Source organism: Gymnoscopelus microlampas (assembly GCF_963454915.1).
Source record: "Gymnoscopelus microlampas genome assembly, chromosome: 1".
Classification (NCBI taxonomy): domain Eukaryota; kingdom Metazoa; phylum Chordata; class Actinopteri; order Myctophiformes; family Myctophidae; genus Gymnoscopelus; species Gymnoscopelus microlampas.
The window spans coordinates 8,782,295-8,801,140 of NC_139962.1; the positions used below are offsets into that span (position 1 = coordinate 8,782,295).

The 18,846-nt window shown below is 42.5% G+C and overlaps 1 protein-coding gene across 1 annotated transcript; it reads left to right on the forward strand.

Moving 5' to 3' along the window:
- Positions 1-13,213: 13,213 nt before the first annotated feature.
- Positions 13,214-16,663, forward strand: LOC311042645 (kelch domain-containing protein 3-like; the record flags this gene model as incomplete). The annotated part of the gene is made up of 2 exons (XM_084053503.1): positions 13,214-14,333; positions 16,467-16,663. The coding sequence occupies 2 exons, from the start codon at positions 13,214-13,216 to the stop codon at positions 16,661-16,663; spliced, it is 1,317 nt and encodes a 438-aa protein (XP_083909629.1).
- Positions 16,664-18,846: the final 2,183 nt, after the last annotated feature.

Consider the following 18,846-nt stretch of genomic DNA (forward strand, 5'->3'; position numbering starts at 1 on the left):
TACTGTAGATATACCTTTACTGACGGAAATTGAAGTTTGCTGCAAAATCACTGATTTATCGGTAATCAGATTATTAATCGATAAGGTGAACCAACTGTCGATTAATGATCAAATGATTAAATCATTACAGTAACAGTTTTGAACGTAGGCCTACAGTACAAGGTTTCTGCCTGGCATCATAGTATATGATGTTGAATTGTCGATGTATATTTATAATGTAAAGTGTCAGGTGCTTGTGTGTGTGATGGGTTTAAATAATCTAGTGGATGTGTGTGTGCTGTACACGTAGGTCCTGACTTCATAAATGAGGTATATGCATGCAGCATGCGTGTGAGTGAATGATGGTTGTTAACCTGCATCTTCTCATACATGTAGGTCCTGCCTTCATAAATGAGGTATATGCATGCAGCATGCGTGTGAGTGAATGATGGTTGTTAACCCGCATCTTCTCAACCATCAGGAGAGCAAAGTGAAGCAGACAAGGAATGAATGAATGCCATACAGGATCCTGTCACAGTCCCTGTCCCAGCCATACAGTCCCTGTCACAGCCCAACCCGATCTCTCACACAACACGGTGAAATAGCACGGATCGATTGACATTCCGTACATAGACGACTAGAAGACCCCGAAAACCTGTGCATAGGAGCCGCGAATCCCCCCCATTGACTTTGTTACGTTTTGGACCATGTCGGAGGCGCGGGGTCTCAGGCGAACTGGAGCCACGTGAAGCACCACCGAGTGAGCCAAAGCGAGCGAGTTGCCGTGCTGAACGTTGTGATGTTCGCTTGAGCCTACTCAGCGCCGTCCGAGTTATGTACCGATAGGCACAGAATCCTAAATCATGTTGTGTCAGTGGGGACTGCTCTGCTTCCGGGTTGCAACCCATGTTATTTCACCGTAGGATTCGCGGCTCCTATGCACAGCTTTTTGGGTTTTCTAGTGGTCTACTTACGGAATTGTCATTGCGTGCTATTTCACCGTGTTCTGTGAGATCAGGCTTTATATACAGTATATATATATGTTTTGTTGTTGTTGGATACGATTTTGTCCACAATACCATCCATGCTGTATTTATGTTGGTTCTATAGAGCGTCGCAGTTCCCGCCCACTTCCAGTTGCCGGAAGTAAATACTCAATGCATTTTTCCCATTGACTTTTCCGAAAATATTTATATAAATTAATTTAAGCCAAGAATCAAGCTATCCAGGATGCTGGTGAATCATGACCATAAAACGTTTGATTCTGTGAAAAAACTTTTTTGAAAACGGCAAAACAAAGGGTATTTATTAAACATAGTATATCATATCATTAAATATAAAATTTTAAAAAATCACAGAAAAAAAGGTTTTATGGTCATGATTCACCGGCATCCTGGATGGCTTGATTCTAGGCTTAAATTCATTGATATAAATATTTTTGGAAAAGTCAATGGGAAAAATGCATTGAGTATTTACTTCCGGCACCCGGATTCTGTGCAACTGCGATGCTCTATAGGAGAAATAACAGGCAAACGTTGATCAAAATAACATTTCTTCTACATTCTAAATGTGTAGACTTCTTGTAAAATAAGTAATGCAGATGTTTAACAATAATTTAACTCTTGAGACATACATTTTACACTCTCAAGAGTTAAAGATCTATAAGGGTCCATTTAGTTACCAACTCTTCTATCATTTAGCTGGGGACCACCTGGAACCCCCTCAAGGACCACTGGTGGTCCCCGGACCACTGGTTGAGAACCACTGTCCTATACCGTGTAATCGTTGCTGTTGGGCAGAAATCTCCATATTTTAACTTTTTGTGGTATTTTTTTTGCAAATTAACGGCATACTTGATCATACTACAGCGTCACACAAAAGCATAACAAATAGCAGAGCTCGGGACCGCTTTGTCAGTGGGGGGGTGCGCCACTGAAAATTGACACTTCACGGACGTGTTTCACCCTTTTAGCGCTCCTTCAGCAGCCATTGCTTCGATATTTTGGCGCTCGTACGGCAGTAGTTGAGTCTTCTTTCACTTTTGCCCGCCGCTTGGTGCCCGACCAAGGTTGGTGCCCTGTGCTGCCCGCAGCACCCTAAAGCGCTTGCATTAAGCCGCCACTGGACGTTATGCTTACTGTGTCTGATTCTGCTTTAAATACTCTGACACACTCTGTCTCTCTTTCTTCTGCACAAATACACAGAGAAATATGGACACGAATGCACGCACGCATGCGCACGCGCATACACACACACGCGCACGCACAGGGGTGAAAACATAATCGCATTAACATGCACTTTCGCATAAGAGAGAGAAAATAATCATCCATGAAAGCATAAACAATATCTTAGCCTAAAACAATTAATGAGATCTGAAGGCACATCCCAGTCTGGAGCACAGCAGGCAATGAAGATAAACACAATGAACCCCAGAAAAAAACGTTTAATTAAACAAACAGAAGACAACAAAGGTTGACATTGGGGAAAAACACTATAAAACAACGACCACTCTCAACTCTTTTTTTGAGGCTCAGCCACCACTGAACAGTGGTGGGAAAAGTACTCAAATGTTTTACTTAAGTAAAAGTATCAATACTGCAATGTAGAAGTACTCTGTTACAAGTAAAAGTCAGAAATTCAGAATTTGCTTGAGTAAAAGTACCAAAGTATCGGTATCAAAATGTACTTAAAGTACCAAAAGTAAATTTACTAAAATGTTTGAAAATAGCCGATCTACAAGCTCGTTGTGAGCTAGTAGATCAGCTATTTTCAAATACCCTATGTATATATAGGGCTGAAGTGGTTAATATATGTTTTGTAATAATAATCAAAATCTACAAAATAACTAGTAACTAAAGTTTTCAAATAATTGTAGTGGAGTAAAAGTATAATATTTGCCTCTGAGATGTAGTGGAGTAGAAGTAAAAGTACTGAAAATTGGATACACTCAAAGTACAAATACCTCAAAATTGTACTCAAGTACAGCACTTAAGTAAATGTACTTAGTTACTTTACACCACTGCTCTTTTGTTGAGGCTCAGCCACCGCTGAAGATATAATACCTGAATTATTATCTCATATTATTGTTGCCTAGGTCTAGGAGACAGATTTGTGTAAGAGAAAATGCACCTTGGAGCCTCAAACAAATAAATACCAGCAGGTGTGCAAAGCTGCATTCAAATGCAGTCCATTTGGCCTTGTTTGAAATGGATAGTGTTGCTGTGGGAATGATAATACGTTTTCTTTTTCAGCCAGAGGTGCTCTGAAGCGGTGGAGTAGACAGACAGGCAGGCAGGCAGGCAGGCAGGCAGGCAGACAGGCAGACAGGCAGACAGGCAGGCAGTCAGTCCCACAGCTGCACACACAGCTTAGAACCAGCGATGGAAAGTATCATTTACAGTAAAGTACTGCACTTAAGAACAACTTCGAGGTACTTTCGCTGTATTTCAATTTCCCCAATACTTTAAACTTCTACTCCACTACCTCAGAGGCAATTATTGCACGTTTTTCTCCACTACAAAGTTACTTGTTACTTTATAGATTTAGATCATTATTACATCCACTTAGAGCCCAATCAAACAATTGTAGTGGAGTAAAAAGTACAATATTGCCTCTGAGATGTAGTGTCATAGAAGTATAAAGTATCAACAAATGGACACACTCAAATTAAAGTACCTCAAAATTGTACTTGAGTACAACACTTGAGTAATTGTACTTTGTTACTTTCCACTGCTAATTACAACAATCTACAGCACTTTAACATGAGGTGCAAAATTATCTATTCTAACCAACAGCATCTTAAGTTGAGTGTGTCTGCCCTCTAGTGGAGGATCGGGTGTATGGCATGTGTGTGTGTGCAGTGGCTGAAGCAATTGTAGGCTACTGTAAAAAAAAATATATATATATATATATTCTATCGATTAGTCACCCCATGGTGACTGGAATTCATGGATTTATATATTTTTTGTCGCATTCCTAAGCCAATCATTTCAGAACCGCTGCCTGTCATGGAATTATTGGCTTGGGAACGCGACAAAAACAAAACAAATATCCATGAATTCAAGTCTCCATGGGGTGACTAATCAATAGAAAAAAATGTTATTTTAGGAGTGAACTATTAAATACATCAATAAATTGACCTAAATTAATAAATTGACCTAAAAGTAACAAAAAAGTATTTCCATGCTTACGGTAATGAAAGTATTCCATAACTGTTGCGCTGGCCCTTCGTACTGCATTGTTGTTTTCAAAAACATTCTTGAGAGCAACGTTTAGTTGTAAATGATATTGTGTGTTTGTTTACATGGCTGTCATGTTGGATGCAGCATGAAATCAAGCAGCGCAGCAGGTGCTCTGAGTCTTTGATTAGACAGCAGTCTGTTAGTGAGCATTCAGTGATTGACCAATCAATATCAAGCATTCAACCAAGCCGAGTAATGAACAGTTTTATGTAATGCTCATGTGAAATGTTTTCTTACATGCAGCAAGGACGTGCAGAGAATGTTAGAGGGGCAGGGGGCTGAAATGTATAAAAAGGGCACTTTTGGCCCGGAATTTTGTTTGAAATTTCTAACCCGAAAATAGCAGATCTACAAGCTATAGAACGTGTCGCAGCACGGCACATTGTGTAGCTTGTAGATCGGCTATTTTCAACCAAGTACAACCAAGCCTTTACTGGAGAAGCAGTGCACCACGGCATGGCTTGCTACACAGAGAGGGCTATTCTTTCAGCCTTTGGAACAGGCCGTTCTCTTGAACGCTGCCTTTGGGAACGACATGGACACTAAAGGGGACATTTGCATTTCTTTCACCATAATAGATTCTGAATGCATGGTCTGGAGGGAGGGCACTTTTTACAGACGAGTAAATGGGTTCAAGGGTTCAAGCCCCCTTTGATGTCTGTGTGTGTGTACGTGCCTGACATGCAGTATTATGTTGAATTCAATGAGGGCCTTAAACCACTTAAAGGAGAAGTTCACCCAAAAGATTACTTATTTGGGGTGCCCACTGGCCTAGCGGTCCAGGCGCAGACCACATTTGCTGGTAATCCAGCTTGACAGCGTGCCGCGGGTTCGACTCCTGATCCCGATGACCCTTGCTGTGTGTCACCCCCCATCTCTCTCCCAATTTCCTGTCAGCCCACTATCCTATCAATGAAGGCAGAAAAAGCCCCCAAAGATATCTTTAAAAAAAAAAGTACTTATTTCTATAAATTAAACACCCATGAAGTCTTGAATTCATGGAGATTATTTTTGTTTTTGTTGCATTCTAAGCCAATAATTTGATGACCTGCAAAGTCCCCGGTAGGAGTCTCAATTGAGTCGACTACGGGAGACTCCGCCAGAAAATAAGTAATTTTTTGTGTGAACGACTCCTTTAAACCCTATATACTTCGTTGACCCGGGTCTTCTCCATGAAAACCTGGCCAGCAAGCACACACGCACAAGCACACACACACACACGCACACATGTCGCACACACGCACACACGCACACGCCCACACATACACAGGCTCTGTTGGCAAGCAGATAGCTGCAGTGTTACATCAAAGAAAACATGATCATGTTTAATAGCTGTTCCCAACCTTTTCCTCATCAGCGGCCCACCCATCTGTCCACTTAACACACAGCTGAAAGGCTGCTAGACGTAATTTAATGAGTTTTTACAATGAAAATGAATTGTTCAATATATTAAAGAAAAAAAAATACCATTAATTTTTGTTCTCAAATGTTCTTAATGTAAGAAACCTTTAATACATTTTATTAATGTTCTACAGTCATCAATCTGTGTTTTTCAAATTATTTGGGGGCCCATTTGCAATATTCTGACGGCCCAACAGTGGACCCCAGCCCATAGGTTAGTATTAAGTGTAATAGACAACATCAAACATACACAACGTTAGCAAGCATTTCTTTTACCCTATATGTGGTTAACCAGAGTCCCTCAGGACTCTATACTGGTGTCTTTTCTGTGTTCTGTTATTGTGGGGAAAAGCATAATTTTTTTGGAGAAAATAGCAGATCTACAAGCTCACAGCGCTTTGACCTTGTTGATCTGCTATTTTCTACTAAAGTCTTCCCCACAATAAGGATGCTGGGGTCTAAGTGGTTAAAGGTTTCATGACGTTCAGTTTTACCACACATTAAAAGTCTTTGTCATGGTCCTTCAAACGCGTATACAAAGTTTGAACACAAAATTCCACTCCATTGATCCATGGCAGGTGTTCTTCTCTCACATTTCTAAAGCCTTTTCAACTGCAATGTCGCTGTTGAGGGATTTTGCCTGTCAATCATCGCCTCTGCTCCGCCCCATAAACATAAAAAAGTGAAAATGAATGTCATAGAACCTTTAACTATATACATGAACACTAGCCTCTTTATTCCGGGCATGTTGTAACAGGTGAACATTAACAAAAAATAGCAAACATTTGGTGAAAACAGCAGCTCAATACAAGCTCTCTATGGGCCGCAACATGAGCTTGTAGATCTACTATTGGGTTGCTGAAGTGATTTGGTGTAGAGCAGGGATGGGCAACTGGCGGCCCGCGGGCCGCATGCGGCCCGCACCGTCACTCAATGCGGCCCCAGGCCAAAATCCAAAAAAAAAAAAAAAACTTTTTTTTTTGTTTTTTTGGGCCAAAAATGTTTTAATTGTTTTTTGGCCAAGTCTACACTTGCAACCACACGTAACTTCTACTTTATTCTTCTTATTCCTCGTCTTTGTATTGGTATTGTTTGTGTTGGAGCGCTCAGTGCGGCTGCAGAGTTCATGTGCAACCTCTTCCAGAGAGAGATAGAGACACTAGAAACTCTGCTGGAGACACAAAACAAACTGTGTAGACTTGGCCCTTTGAAATAAAATGTGTTTTGGCCCAAAAAAAAAAAAAAAAAAAAAAAGTTTTCTTTTTTTTTGCATTAGTCGACTGCCAGTCGACTATTGGCAATTAGTCGCCAATTAGATTCGACTAAACAAATCCTTAGTCGGGGAGAGGCCTACTAAATGCTAAATAAAAACAAAGTCATAACAAATAATAATAGTGTTATCCCTTATTTATCACATATGTGACTAGTATGGGCTTTTTGAGTAATGGGGTACTACTGGCGAGAGTGCCGATAAACGGGCGGGCTGGGACCAAAATCCAGCCCTGGCATTTTGGTCCGAACCGGCGCACCGCCCCCGGACCGGGGGGGGGGGGGGGGGGGGTCCCTGCCGATAAACAATGCGGCCCCCCAGAGTGATTGAGGAAATTTTGTGGCCCTCACCATCTACAAAGTTGCCCACCCCTGAGGGAAGAAAGGAGGGGACCAAGTATATATACTTAATTTGAAAAACACAGATTGATGATACTAGAACATTAATATTAAAGGTTTCTTACATTAAGAACATTTGAGAACAAAAAGTAATGGTATTTATTTGTTTCTTTAATACATTGAACAATTCATTTTCATTGTGACTCATTATTAAATTATGTCTAGCAGCCTTTCAGCTGCGTGTTAAGTGGACAGATGGGTGGGCTGCTGATGAGGAAAAGGTTGGGAACAGCTATTAAACATGATCATGTTTTCTTTAATGTAACACTGCAGCTATCTGCCAGCCAACAGAGCTTGCGTGTGCGTGTGTGCGTGTGTGCGCGTGCGTGCCAGATTTTCATGGAGGATTAGGGGGTGAACAGGGTAAGATGAGTCACCCCATGTTTCAGGAATTCAAAACAAGATGTCAGTAGTATAGGTTGATGTTATAGCATTACAGCAGCCCTGTGCTGGCTGCTCCTGATATAATGGATCCTGTGTCTATGGGGGAGTAGAATAGATCATCATTGCAAGGTGGTAACACACATTACATCAGCAGTGGTTGCGGAAGGACTCAGATTTGTTACTTAAGTAAAAAGAAGCAGTACCACAATGTAGAATGCATCCGCGGCAACACTCCCACCTACAGTACCTTAAAGAACTAGTCTCCCCACAAACCTCGACTCGCTCCACAAAAACGAACCTCCTCAAACCCCCCAAGACCAATCTACATACTGTACTATGGGGGCAACCAGGCCTTCTGCTCGGCCCTCCCTGCCCTCCTGAGAGCACCGCAGTCTGTTGATTATTTTAAGAGCGGACTAAAGACCTACCTTTTTAACAAAGCATTTATTTATTTTTTAGTTGTGCCACTTTTCTTCAGTGATCAATCATTTGTGAACTACATTATATCTAGTAGGTAGAGTATACAATTTCAGTGGTAGAAAGTAAAAAAAAGAAACGGGCAATATGCATAATAAGTATATTTTGATACTGTTGTGCTTTTACTACTAACATTTTGAATTAAGGACTTTTACTTGTAACAGAGTATTTCTATTCTATTGTGGTATTGCTGCTTTTACTTCACTTTACTACATTTACCATTATTGTATGTGTGAACAATGTGTCTGTATCTTTATCATTGGTGTGCGAAACTTGATGGACACTTACAAACTTTCTTTCTTTCTTTCTTTTTTTCTTTCTTTCTTTCTTATCTTTATAGATCTAAAGACGTTCTGAGCTGCGGTTTGGGGGGTCCCCGAAATGGAGAACTTAGCTCGTTATGGACTGGGGGTCCGGGACCACTCTTATCATGACTTAACAACAAATAAAGGTAGGAAAACGCCAGGGGTGAAATTCTCCTTTAACATGAAAGGTGCCTAGATTTTCTTTTTGTTGTGATCACGTGATTTCTGAGTGTACTCCTCTTTGGTGGTGCTTGGATCATTCACAGAACATTCACAATGTTTGACCCCTGCGTATATATCTCGACCTCTGACCCATCAAACGTGCCATGCGTATCACAATGGACCCGAGGGGGTGATGTGAGTGGGCCGTTGGTCGGGCGGTTGTCTCTCTCTACGAGCCCTCCATCGGAGTCTCCAGTCATCTCGGTTCTCCATACATCTGGCCAGCTCCTTTGTGCTTTCTGCACCAGCATCTTTCCTTAGTACATCCACGTAGGTAGGTGTGGGACGTCCTCTTGATCGATGCCCGTGGGTTGGTTCCCACAGTACGAGCTTTTTGACCAGGGAATTCTTGGTGGCAGTGGCCGGTTGTCCAAGAAGTAATATGACATCATAGTACTGACATCATAGACTGGCCTGGACTCCATTTGGGCATGGCTGACACTCCATATACATGTATGGGCATTCAAGGGACACAGACTGACTGACTGATTTACTGACTGACTGACACAGAGATCTCAATATATGGGCATAAAAGGGACAGATGGGTACAGATGGATAATGCTAACGGGAGGGACATGCAGTTTTACCTGCATAGGCACTTAAAATATAGACTACCTGAAGATTGCATGTTTATTCTAGGAGGTGGCTGACTGACGTCTCCACAAGCATCTTTGTCAGGTAGTTATATCAATGATTCTCAGACTGTTTACTTTCAAGGACCCCCAGTTTGATATGCATTAGACCCATTTGAAACCGTTATTGGGAGCACAATCTACATTGTAAAATCTCTTTAATTAACTCTGAGAGTGTACAAATGGAACCAAATGGACCCCCCTCGTGGCCCCGGATGCAACATTTAGAAACCTTGATCTGTTTGAAGTGCCCAGGAAAAACGTAAAACGTTGAGTTGTATAATGTGGAGTACCAAAATCCTTTCATTAGAACTTTGGCTGCAGTGTGTTGGACTTCACTTTTAGGACTTTGATACAAATATGGGCATGTATTGGGGGTGAATTGGTGGGTGTTCAAGAAAAGTCTCACTCTGCTGAGTGAAGACAGCTGGTGTGAGCCGTGTGAAGCAAGTCACATCTAGGCGTTTGTTTTTATTATTGTTTTTTATTTTTATTCCCACGCAGTTCGGTGCTGTATGTGTTTTTAATCTGGGTTCTCATGCAAGGATCTTGCAGTTTAACTCAATGTCACTGTGAAGCTCCTCCACCCCTGACCCTCACCCCCAACCAACTGAGGCGTCAGCTACCCAGGCTCAGCACAAGGAAAACAGCTGAGGGTCTGGGAACCCCAATGAGGTCCTAGACCCAGACTCCAGGTTGGGAAACATACTGTATAGGCTCTGATATGTGTACAGTTGAAACCTTTTAATAGCATAAACTATTGGCACATTACAGTATTTGCAATTCAGTGAGCAACCACAGGATGGCAGTAGAGTATCATTTAAAAGAGACTCACTGTCTCTGAGCAGTTTACTGAAAGGCTGACCTTGTACACGCACGCACGCACTCACGCACGCACGCACGCTGTAGATAGTCTGATAAACGAACCATGGAGGAGCATGGTTTTCTAGGAAGGCCACCTGATAAGCCCATTTGTTTTTTTGTTTTATTCCTTTCTGGTTGTTATGCATTTGTCTTATCCTCTTTATCATTGGTGTGCGAAACTTGATGGACACTTACAAACTTTCTTTCTTTCTTTCTTTCCTTCCTGTAATGTAATTTAGTAATTTAGTGTGCTGGTTGTTTTAAAGGGTCTACACCATGAATTTTAACTTTTTCTTCTTTTTTGTGTGTTTTTGGTCTCCCCTACCTCTCTTCTATCCTCAAAAATACCCCAGTTTGAACGGGAGGCATGCGTTAATCCGACAGACCTTTTCTCCGACTATGTGGCATCCGCGTGCGGTTAGGGTTAGGGTGCGGGTTTGGTTCGGGTTTACTGTTTAATGTCGGAGCACTGCGCTGTCGGAGGAATGCGCTGTCGGACTAACGTATTGCACCCGTTTGAACACTCAGGCTTTCACAGCAAATCTGGGGTTTTCTGTAAATTGGTCTAAAAACAGGCCAAACTGATTTGGTCCCGCTAGTGATGTCACTAGCGGGAACAATTCCTCCCGTTTTTTAGTTCCAACCCCAAAAAAAATATATATATATTTTTTTTTTTAAAGAAAATATTTTTCTTATTTTTTTTTCTTTTTTACTTTTTCCACACAGAACCAGGAGATAACATGCATACAAACTGGCTCAATAGCGCCCCGTGCCAAACAGGACAATGTGGTATTGCAGGTGAAAGTGCTTTATAAGCCAGAGAGAAGTTAGTTGGAATGAGTATATATGAGGCTTGATTTAGGCTCAAACCTTTTGAAAAACGTTTGAGGGACATAAACAATAAGATATTAAATATTATTATTATTTTTTAATTTCATGGTGTAGACCCTTTAATGTGTTACTAAGGGCCACAGTCGGGCTTGAACCCAGTGGAGGTCACAGTATTAACGGCTGATCGACTGGTGCCACCACATTCACTAGACTAGCACATTTACCAGACCAACAGGAGGGCTGGGTTGCAGCCCCTCCTGTTGGCCCTGGTAAACGTTTTAGTGAATGATGTGCACACACCAGCACAATCTCATTAGCCTTTTCCCCTCAGTCAACATTAGTGGCCATTAGCCAAACAATAGTTCAAGCGGATCTAAGTTCGTTCTTTTTTATCTCGCCTGCATGCGTTGACCTTGGTCTAAACTATGAGGCGTGAGAGACCCTGGTCCCTGGACCCCCAACCTCGTTTTCTGGCCAATTCACTAAAAGAGCTTCCGTGCTGAGTTCAGCTTTCTGGCATAATGTATGTCCTTGTATTTTCTCAGCACTATTATTCAAGGCGCAGTCATTACTGTAAATTAAATTAAGCTTGGCTAAGCTGTAGTGAGTTCTTGGTGGGTTGCAACTTTAAAGTCAGTAAGCAGTAAAAATCAGACAGTATACCTTAACTCAGAGAGTGTTTACAGCAGCGGTTTTCAAACTTTTTGTCCCCAAAGCACCCCAATGGAAAAGTCACAATCTCAAAAAATAGCTGCTCTACAAGCTTACAATTGTCACATTGCGACATATTGTGAGCTTGTAGATTCACAAATCTATCAATTTCCACATACAGTATAATGACATGTACAAATTAGGACGCCAGGTTGAAGGTCTCTGTGCTCCGATACTAGCCTGGTTCCAGACCATAGACCCCGCCCACTCTCTGAGTGGACTGCCTCTCTTGGTCTGGTGTTGTAATGTGAACCTAGGATTTATGCGGTACAAAAAGTACCGTCCAATGAGAGTTGGAGGTGGGGGTGGGGATCCCTTGTGAATGGTTTAGGGAAATTCTAAACCAATTCTAATTGGTTTAGGGAAATTCTGATCCCTCCCCCTTGTAATCGCCTACACTGCAGCCAATGTCAGACTGAAGCTCCACGCAGCTTCAGTCTGATAATCAGGCTACTCCGATACATTTCATCTGTTTGTATGTTGGCGTTCCTGCACAACATCATGGGTTTCTCCTCCCCTGCATATCTTCTTGGCTCATCTGTGTGACAACGGACAAAACAATGTATGTTGTACGTTTCTGAACATAACAAGAAACTGTATGTTTTTAGCCGCAAAACATTGCATGTCAATGTTTGCGGATGTGGAACATGACGACTCATTTTTTTAATTTCAAAGTTTTCACTGAGAACATGTTATTTTATATACTCTATCAGTATTACATGTAACATGAACAGAGCTTAGTCGGGCTTCAGCAGGGCTTAGTTGGGCTTCAGCAGGGCTTCCCAAACCGATGAAAGTTCGGCGAGGACAAAGGCGTTTTATACTCAATGCAGCTCCGCTCTGGGATTGGCTGACTCACCGAACACGTCCCTAGCCATTTATTGTGTGTGATTGATCAGACACTCAATGTGCCCGCGATTTATGTTTCTTTATTTCCACAAGTGCAAGAACTAATAATATGTTTTATTTATATTGCGCTTTTAAAACACATCTCTCAAAGTGCTACAGTACAGAATAAAACCATTTGTATAAAAACAACACATTTTAAAAAGAGTGCTTTATTAAAAATGAAAGTCCTCTCTTGAAAATATCAACAGACTGTGGGGTTCCATAGTCGAGGGGCAGCTGAACAGAAGGCCCGGTCGCCCATGGTGTGGAGCTTGGTGATGGGGGCGGGGGTGGAGGCGGTTATTGTTTCCAGAGTGGTGGTTGGGAGTGGAGGTCTGAGCAGTTCCTTGAGGTAGGAGGGGGCGTTACAGTGGATGCATTGCTGGGTTAACAGAGAGATCTTGGTAACTAGGCACAGAGGTTGCGCTGGTGATCAGTTTGCTGTTTTAGGGGCTCAACATTCATTGGCTTCCTTTGCAGATTGGCCACACATTGTGTGACGTTTGTGCCGCTGTACCAACATAAAAGGTTGCACCTGGTTGTAACACTCCATTCTTTTGCATGGTCATTCTTGAACATATTCCATCCTGCAGTTCTCCTGGTGTGAGTGATGTTGCACTGGACTGCCACCGGGCCACCACCCATCCATCATGTGAAAGGAGGGATGGAGATGGAATATCACGCTCCTGTGGCAGTGGGGCACAAGTTGTACTCGTTTGGAGCGTACGCCAACATGAACGACAGGTACATCGATCTGACGATGATTGAAGTGCATGTATTCAACACAGTGTCTTTATCCTGGTTGAAGTTGCCCCCGATGAGAAGAGGAAAACACCACTTTGAGGTTCCCTCCATGCGCCACAGCCACACAGCTGTGCTAATAGAAGATATTATCTACGTCTGGGGAGGGAAGGCTATTTACACAAGTGCCTACTGCAATGTACTTTATGCATTTGATGCCAACACCCACAGATGGTTCAAGCCTCAGGTTTCTAGGACTGTTCCAAAGGCGAGGGAGGACCACTCAGCCTGTGTCCTGGGGCTGGTCATGTTTATCTATGGAGGATACAACCAGACTGGATACCATAATGATATCTACAAGTTTGACACCAACACAATGCTCTGGTCTTTGATTAACACCGGAGACACTCTGGCACCTTATTTATCATGTCACACTGCCACCATCATCGGAACGAAGATGTTTGTATTCGGGGGCGTGGGGAAAGACCTGTACGACAACATCGTCAGAGTGTTTGACACAGAGACCAACTGCTGGCTGAGGAAGAGAACGGCTTCTGCCCAGCTTCTTCCAGAAGGACGTTGGGGTCATTTAGCCTTTGCCCACAACGGAGAGCTCTACATATTTGGTGGCAAAAACACAAACCAGAAGAACTTCGATGATCTGTGGAAATTCACCCCTGACACCTTCTCCTGGAGGAAGATCGAACCCAAGGGGAGAGGCCCGTGTTCAATGCAATGCATGTGCTGTTGCAGGGTGGGGGATAGCGTCATCCTGTTTGGAGGATTCAACACGCCCCATCGGGTGAACAACGTCTTCAGACTAGACTTGAGGCCTTGTCTGAAGGCTTTGTGCAAGCTGGCAGTTATGCAATACGGTCTGGAGCTGCTGGGACTCCCACACAACATCAGGTGGGAGCTGGCAGCCATGACCACCAAACGGAATCAACATAGAACGGAAACGGAGCCCACCAAAGCAGTGGTTCTCAAACGTTTCAACCCTAACCCAAGGACCCCTAAATTGGCACTTATTAGCCAATTTAGGAATGCTAGGGACCCCCATACGAGAAGATTTTTACGGCTCTAGCAGTGATTCTCAACCATTTTAATTTGACGGACCCCCAGTTTGACATACATTAGGGCTACGGACCCCCATTTAATGGCATTTCTATCTCTGGGACCCCAATTTATATTGTAAAATCAATGTTATTCAACTCTGAGAGGGTACAAATGGAACAGGTCCATTTGGATCCATTTGTACACTCTGAGATACAGACCCATAAGAGTCCATTTGGTTCCTAATCTATCATTTAGTTGGGGACCGCCTGGAACTCCCTCAAGGACCCCTGGGGGTTCCCGGACCCCACTTTGAGAACCAATGCACTTAAGAACCAAACTAAACCAAAAAGAAGACAATTGTCTTATCTGGGCTCACCACTAAAACAAACAAAACTACGTTTCAATATAGATATCACACATGGCTCCGTATGTGGGCAAGGTTCCAGGCCCATTCCACTGTCATTGACTTCTGTTGTAAAATTAAAGTAAAACGTTCTTGTTTTCTCGCTGTCTTGTGTCCCACCGTGGCTCGCCTGTCACATCCCTTCTGCTTCACAGCCGCTTGTGTCATCAATGTGACATCATATTAGGCCTACTGATGTCATAGACTGGCCTCTGTGTACTCTGATTACAGGTGCAGCACATCGTTGTCACCTTTTGCCCATGTTGCCCATGTGCGTGCGTGCGTGCATGCGTGTGCATACGTACACATGCACAAATCCCCATATGCCCTATTCCCTCTAAGGCCTTTATTTGCCTCAATTGCAGAGATTACCAGGCCTTTATTGGAAGGAAGCTTATAGAGAGATGCTTTTTTTTCATTCTTTTTTTTAATACAAACGGATCAAAAGGAATTATTCAAGATTCCCAATTATTATATAATATAGCATTAATATAGCCAATTACATTAAACTCCAACCAAAATATGAACAGCAAAACAAAAGGATACACTGCCTTACATAAATGTTAAAATTAGAACAATTAGAACAATGAATTAATAATATTAGAATGACGAAATGTAGATGACGTGTTGCATAAGGTTATCATAGTAAAGCTACAGTACCTTGTGTCACTATAAACCCCTTGTCGTAAAAAATAATTACCCCAACAAGTAAATACAAAATCTGTCTGGAGCCGGAAACATATTTGAGGCTTATAACGAAGGCAACACGGGCTATTGAGTATTGGGAGGTCCCCCTAGATTCAAACGAAAAAAACAGCAGAGGACGCTTTATGTTCCTTTTTTTGCCGATGGGTTCCCAGATTGGAGATGCTGAAACAGTAGACATGACTCCTTAAATTGCACTGCAAATACACCCAGGTTTGTACCATCTACTGTACATTATTTAACAGATGTATTTAATCGATGTTTTTCATGAGAAATTAGAAAAAATATGATGTCTCCACAACTAGTCGACTATTTTATGTTAATAGTTTAATAGTCGACAACTATTAAAATTCAGTAGTCGTGAATGCCCTTGCTCCAGAGATGTGGGTTGCTGACCCCCGGACTAGTCACTAGTCAAGTTTAATTTCCCCCCAAAATAAACTGACTAGGTAATTGACTTTCAACAAGCCCTACTTTAATGTTACATGCATCAAGGCAATATAATGCATCTACACCATCAAATAGGCCTACGGACCTACATTTCATCTAATCTTGCATCAAAGGATTTACAAGTGAACATCTAATAAGTCATCATGGTTACCCAACCGATGTTGCTAATCAGATTACTTGGTGTGGACCCCATATTTGGGCATGTGTGTGTCCAGGAATTCCATATATGGGCATGGCTGACTCATCGTGACTTCATTGTGATGACAAGAGTGTCCCCGTCGGAAAAGGTTATAAGCCACTGCGATTGTCACGATAGAACGGATTGATCTACACTTCAACGAACTGGCGGCATAGACTCTGACTTCTACTCTTCATATGGTCTTACGCTTGCTGGTAGCCGCTCAAAGTCATCCCTTGGTCTCTGAGAAACCAAAACCAAGAAAGAAGGTCACAGTTAACTCCAGTTCTCCACACTCAATAACGGGACATTTGAACCCGACATAACCAGAAAGCATGCTGGGCCAGGCTGTGCGGCGTTTCACCACTTCCGTGGTGCGCTCTTCTCACTACGCCGATGGACCGGGGAACAACCTGCCGTTCTCCGTGGACAACAAGTGGCGTCTTCTGGGCATGATGGTGGTGTTTTTCGGCAGCGGCTTTGCGTTCCCCTTCCTTCTCGTCAGACACCAGATCCTGAAGAAGTAAAGCGGTGTGGATGTGACGCCCCCAACGTTGTTTTGAAGGCGTGTGCATATATATATATGCCAGAGTTCAATTTATTAAGAATGGGAAACCATTGGGAAACTGTTTGTCTTTGTAAAAGACCTGAGGCTGATTCTACAAAATGTCTTCTAAATCCTAACAGTTTTTTTTTTTTTAAACTTGCTATGTTGCCATAATATCAGTGCTTCTCAAACCTTTTCATGTCAAGGACCCCCAAAATGATATGTATTTGGCCGCGGACCCTCATCTCAAAATATTTTGTTCCAGGGACCCCCAGAAGCAAAGATTTGACTTACAAATGTTCGCTTAAATAAATATATATATGTTCAAATATTTGCACAAATGTTCACGATTTTTCAAAAATAGCAGATCTACGAGCTCATAGCCCCGCTATGAGCTTGTAGATCTGCTATTTTTGAATAGCCAGCGCTAAAATCTAAAATGACACAGATTCTTTCCCGGTCTTAATGGATTAACCCATTCAGAAGGGGAGTTGGGGATCAAATAGGAAACCTACTGATTCCCAAGCTGCTGCTCTACACCTGAGCACTGAAACCCTCAAACCCTCAAATCATCTCAAACCCTATAGTGTGCCTGCTCGGTGCTCCAATATTCCACACTCGGGCACCAAATAGGGCACCAAAATGTGGATGTAGAGTGTATGCTCCATGAGCTGGTGAGCATCTTCATTGAAATGAATAGGCGGGGTGCCACCCACCGTTCTGATCAAACACCATGCCAGTTGCTGATCCCAGCGAACACATTTTTTTTCCTCCCTTTTTCATTGTCCTTCAAGCTGGATCCAGGGCCAACCGCATTCCCTAGGGTAGTAAGGTCAAGGTCAAGGAAACTTGGCCTGGGCTTCAGCCACACACAAAAAAAGAACGCACAGTGAAATAAAATATACGTGACAAAATAGGGATATAGTGAGATTCATCTAGCCTTACAATCAATCCTTTCATTGCATCATTTAATATAATATAACAGTCTAATTGACACCGGTACAGAGGAGTTTGTAAATCTGTTTGAATAATTCTAGGGTACCCTGTAGTGTACCTCCAAGAAGAGGGCAGTAGTTCATACCCATCATTTAGTAGAACAACAGTTTTTTTCAGTTTGTCATAGTTTGCTCTGCTCATAAATAGACTGCAGATAGATAAATAGACCCCACTTCTAGTAGTGGACCAAAGGGGGTCATCCCTATGTCTCCCGAGTTCTATATTCCCTGGATTCTATGTTCCCCACTTACCAAAGGGGTTAGGGTTAGTGTTGGGGTTAGGGTTGTAAGCGGGGAACCCAGGGAACATAGATACGCTCCTAACCAAAGTGTGACATTTGAGTTGAGGAGACCACTGTCCCGGGTCATCTTCAGAGGACTATGATCTCCAAGGCCTGTAGGCAACAACCAGGGGCGAAAATCTGTCTTGAGGCTGGGGGGGCTCGGCCGAGCGCACACATTTTGATAGTTTCTTTTCCCCCCCGGGATTTGCGCGCCTGGCAACAACGAGAGATCATCAGCAACTATAACAAAACACACCTTCCTAGTCACTTCCTTCACTGCCTACAAGAAGAACCCCCAAGCAATTTCACAAATGCCACTATTCTTGCCGAGGCCTGTTCCTTGTAGGGCATATACAGTAAGCTGGCTGGCACAGTCACATATTGGTATTGCGTCAAGTGATTGATTGATGTACTTTATTTAGTAAGACATGAGAACAGTACATGACAGTACATAACAGTACATGGAAGTACAAATTCACAATACAAGGTCTACTAAACTGGAAAGCTCATTAAGCACTAAGCTTGTTTAAGATGGGATCCTCATGCACACAAATCATGATGAGTCAGAGTGTGCAACCATTTCGCTCGTAGTAACAACGTGGGGTATTGTGTCAAGGCAACTATTGCTGTCAGACATACTCCTCATAGTTACAACATGTGGATATTAGGAGTGTAACGGTACCAGAAACTCAATCTGGTACGTACAGTATCTAGGTTTTGAAGCCGCGGTTCTTTCCTTTTTTTTTTTTGGTTATACAATCATTTATTTATTTATTTTAACAGGGAAGGAGCATGAATAATATAATTATACTAATGCCTGGCAGCCCCAAATTAGATTTTCATATTTCACACAACCCTGTTATAGACAGCTAGCCTCCTGCAGA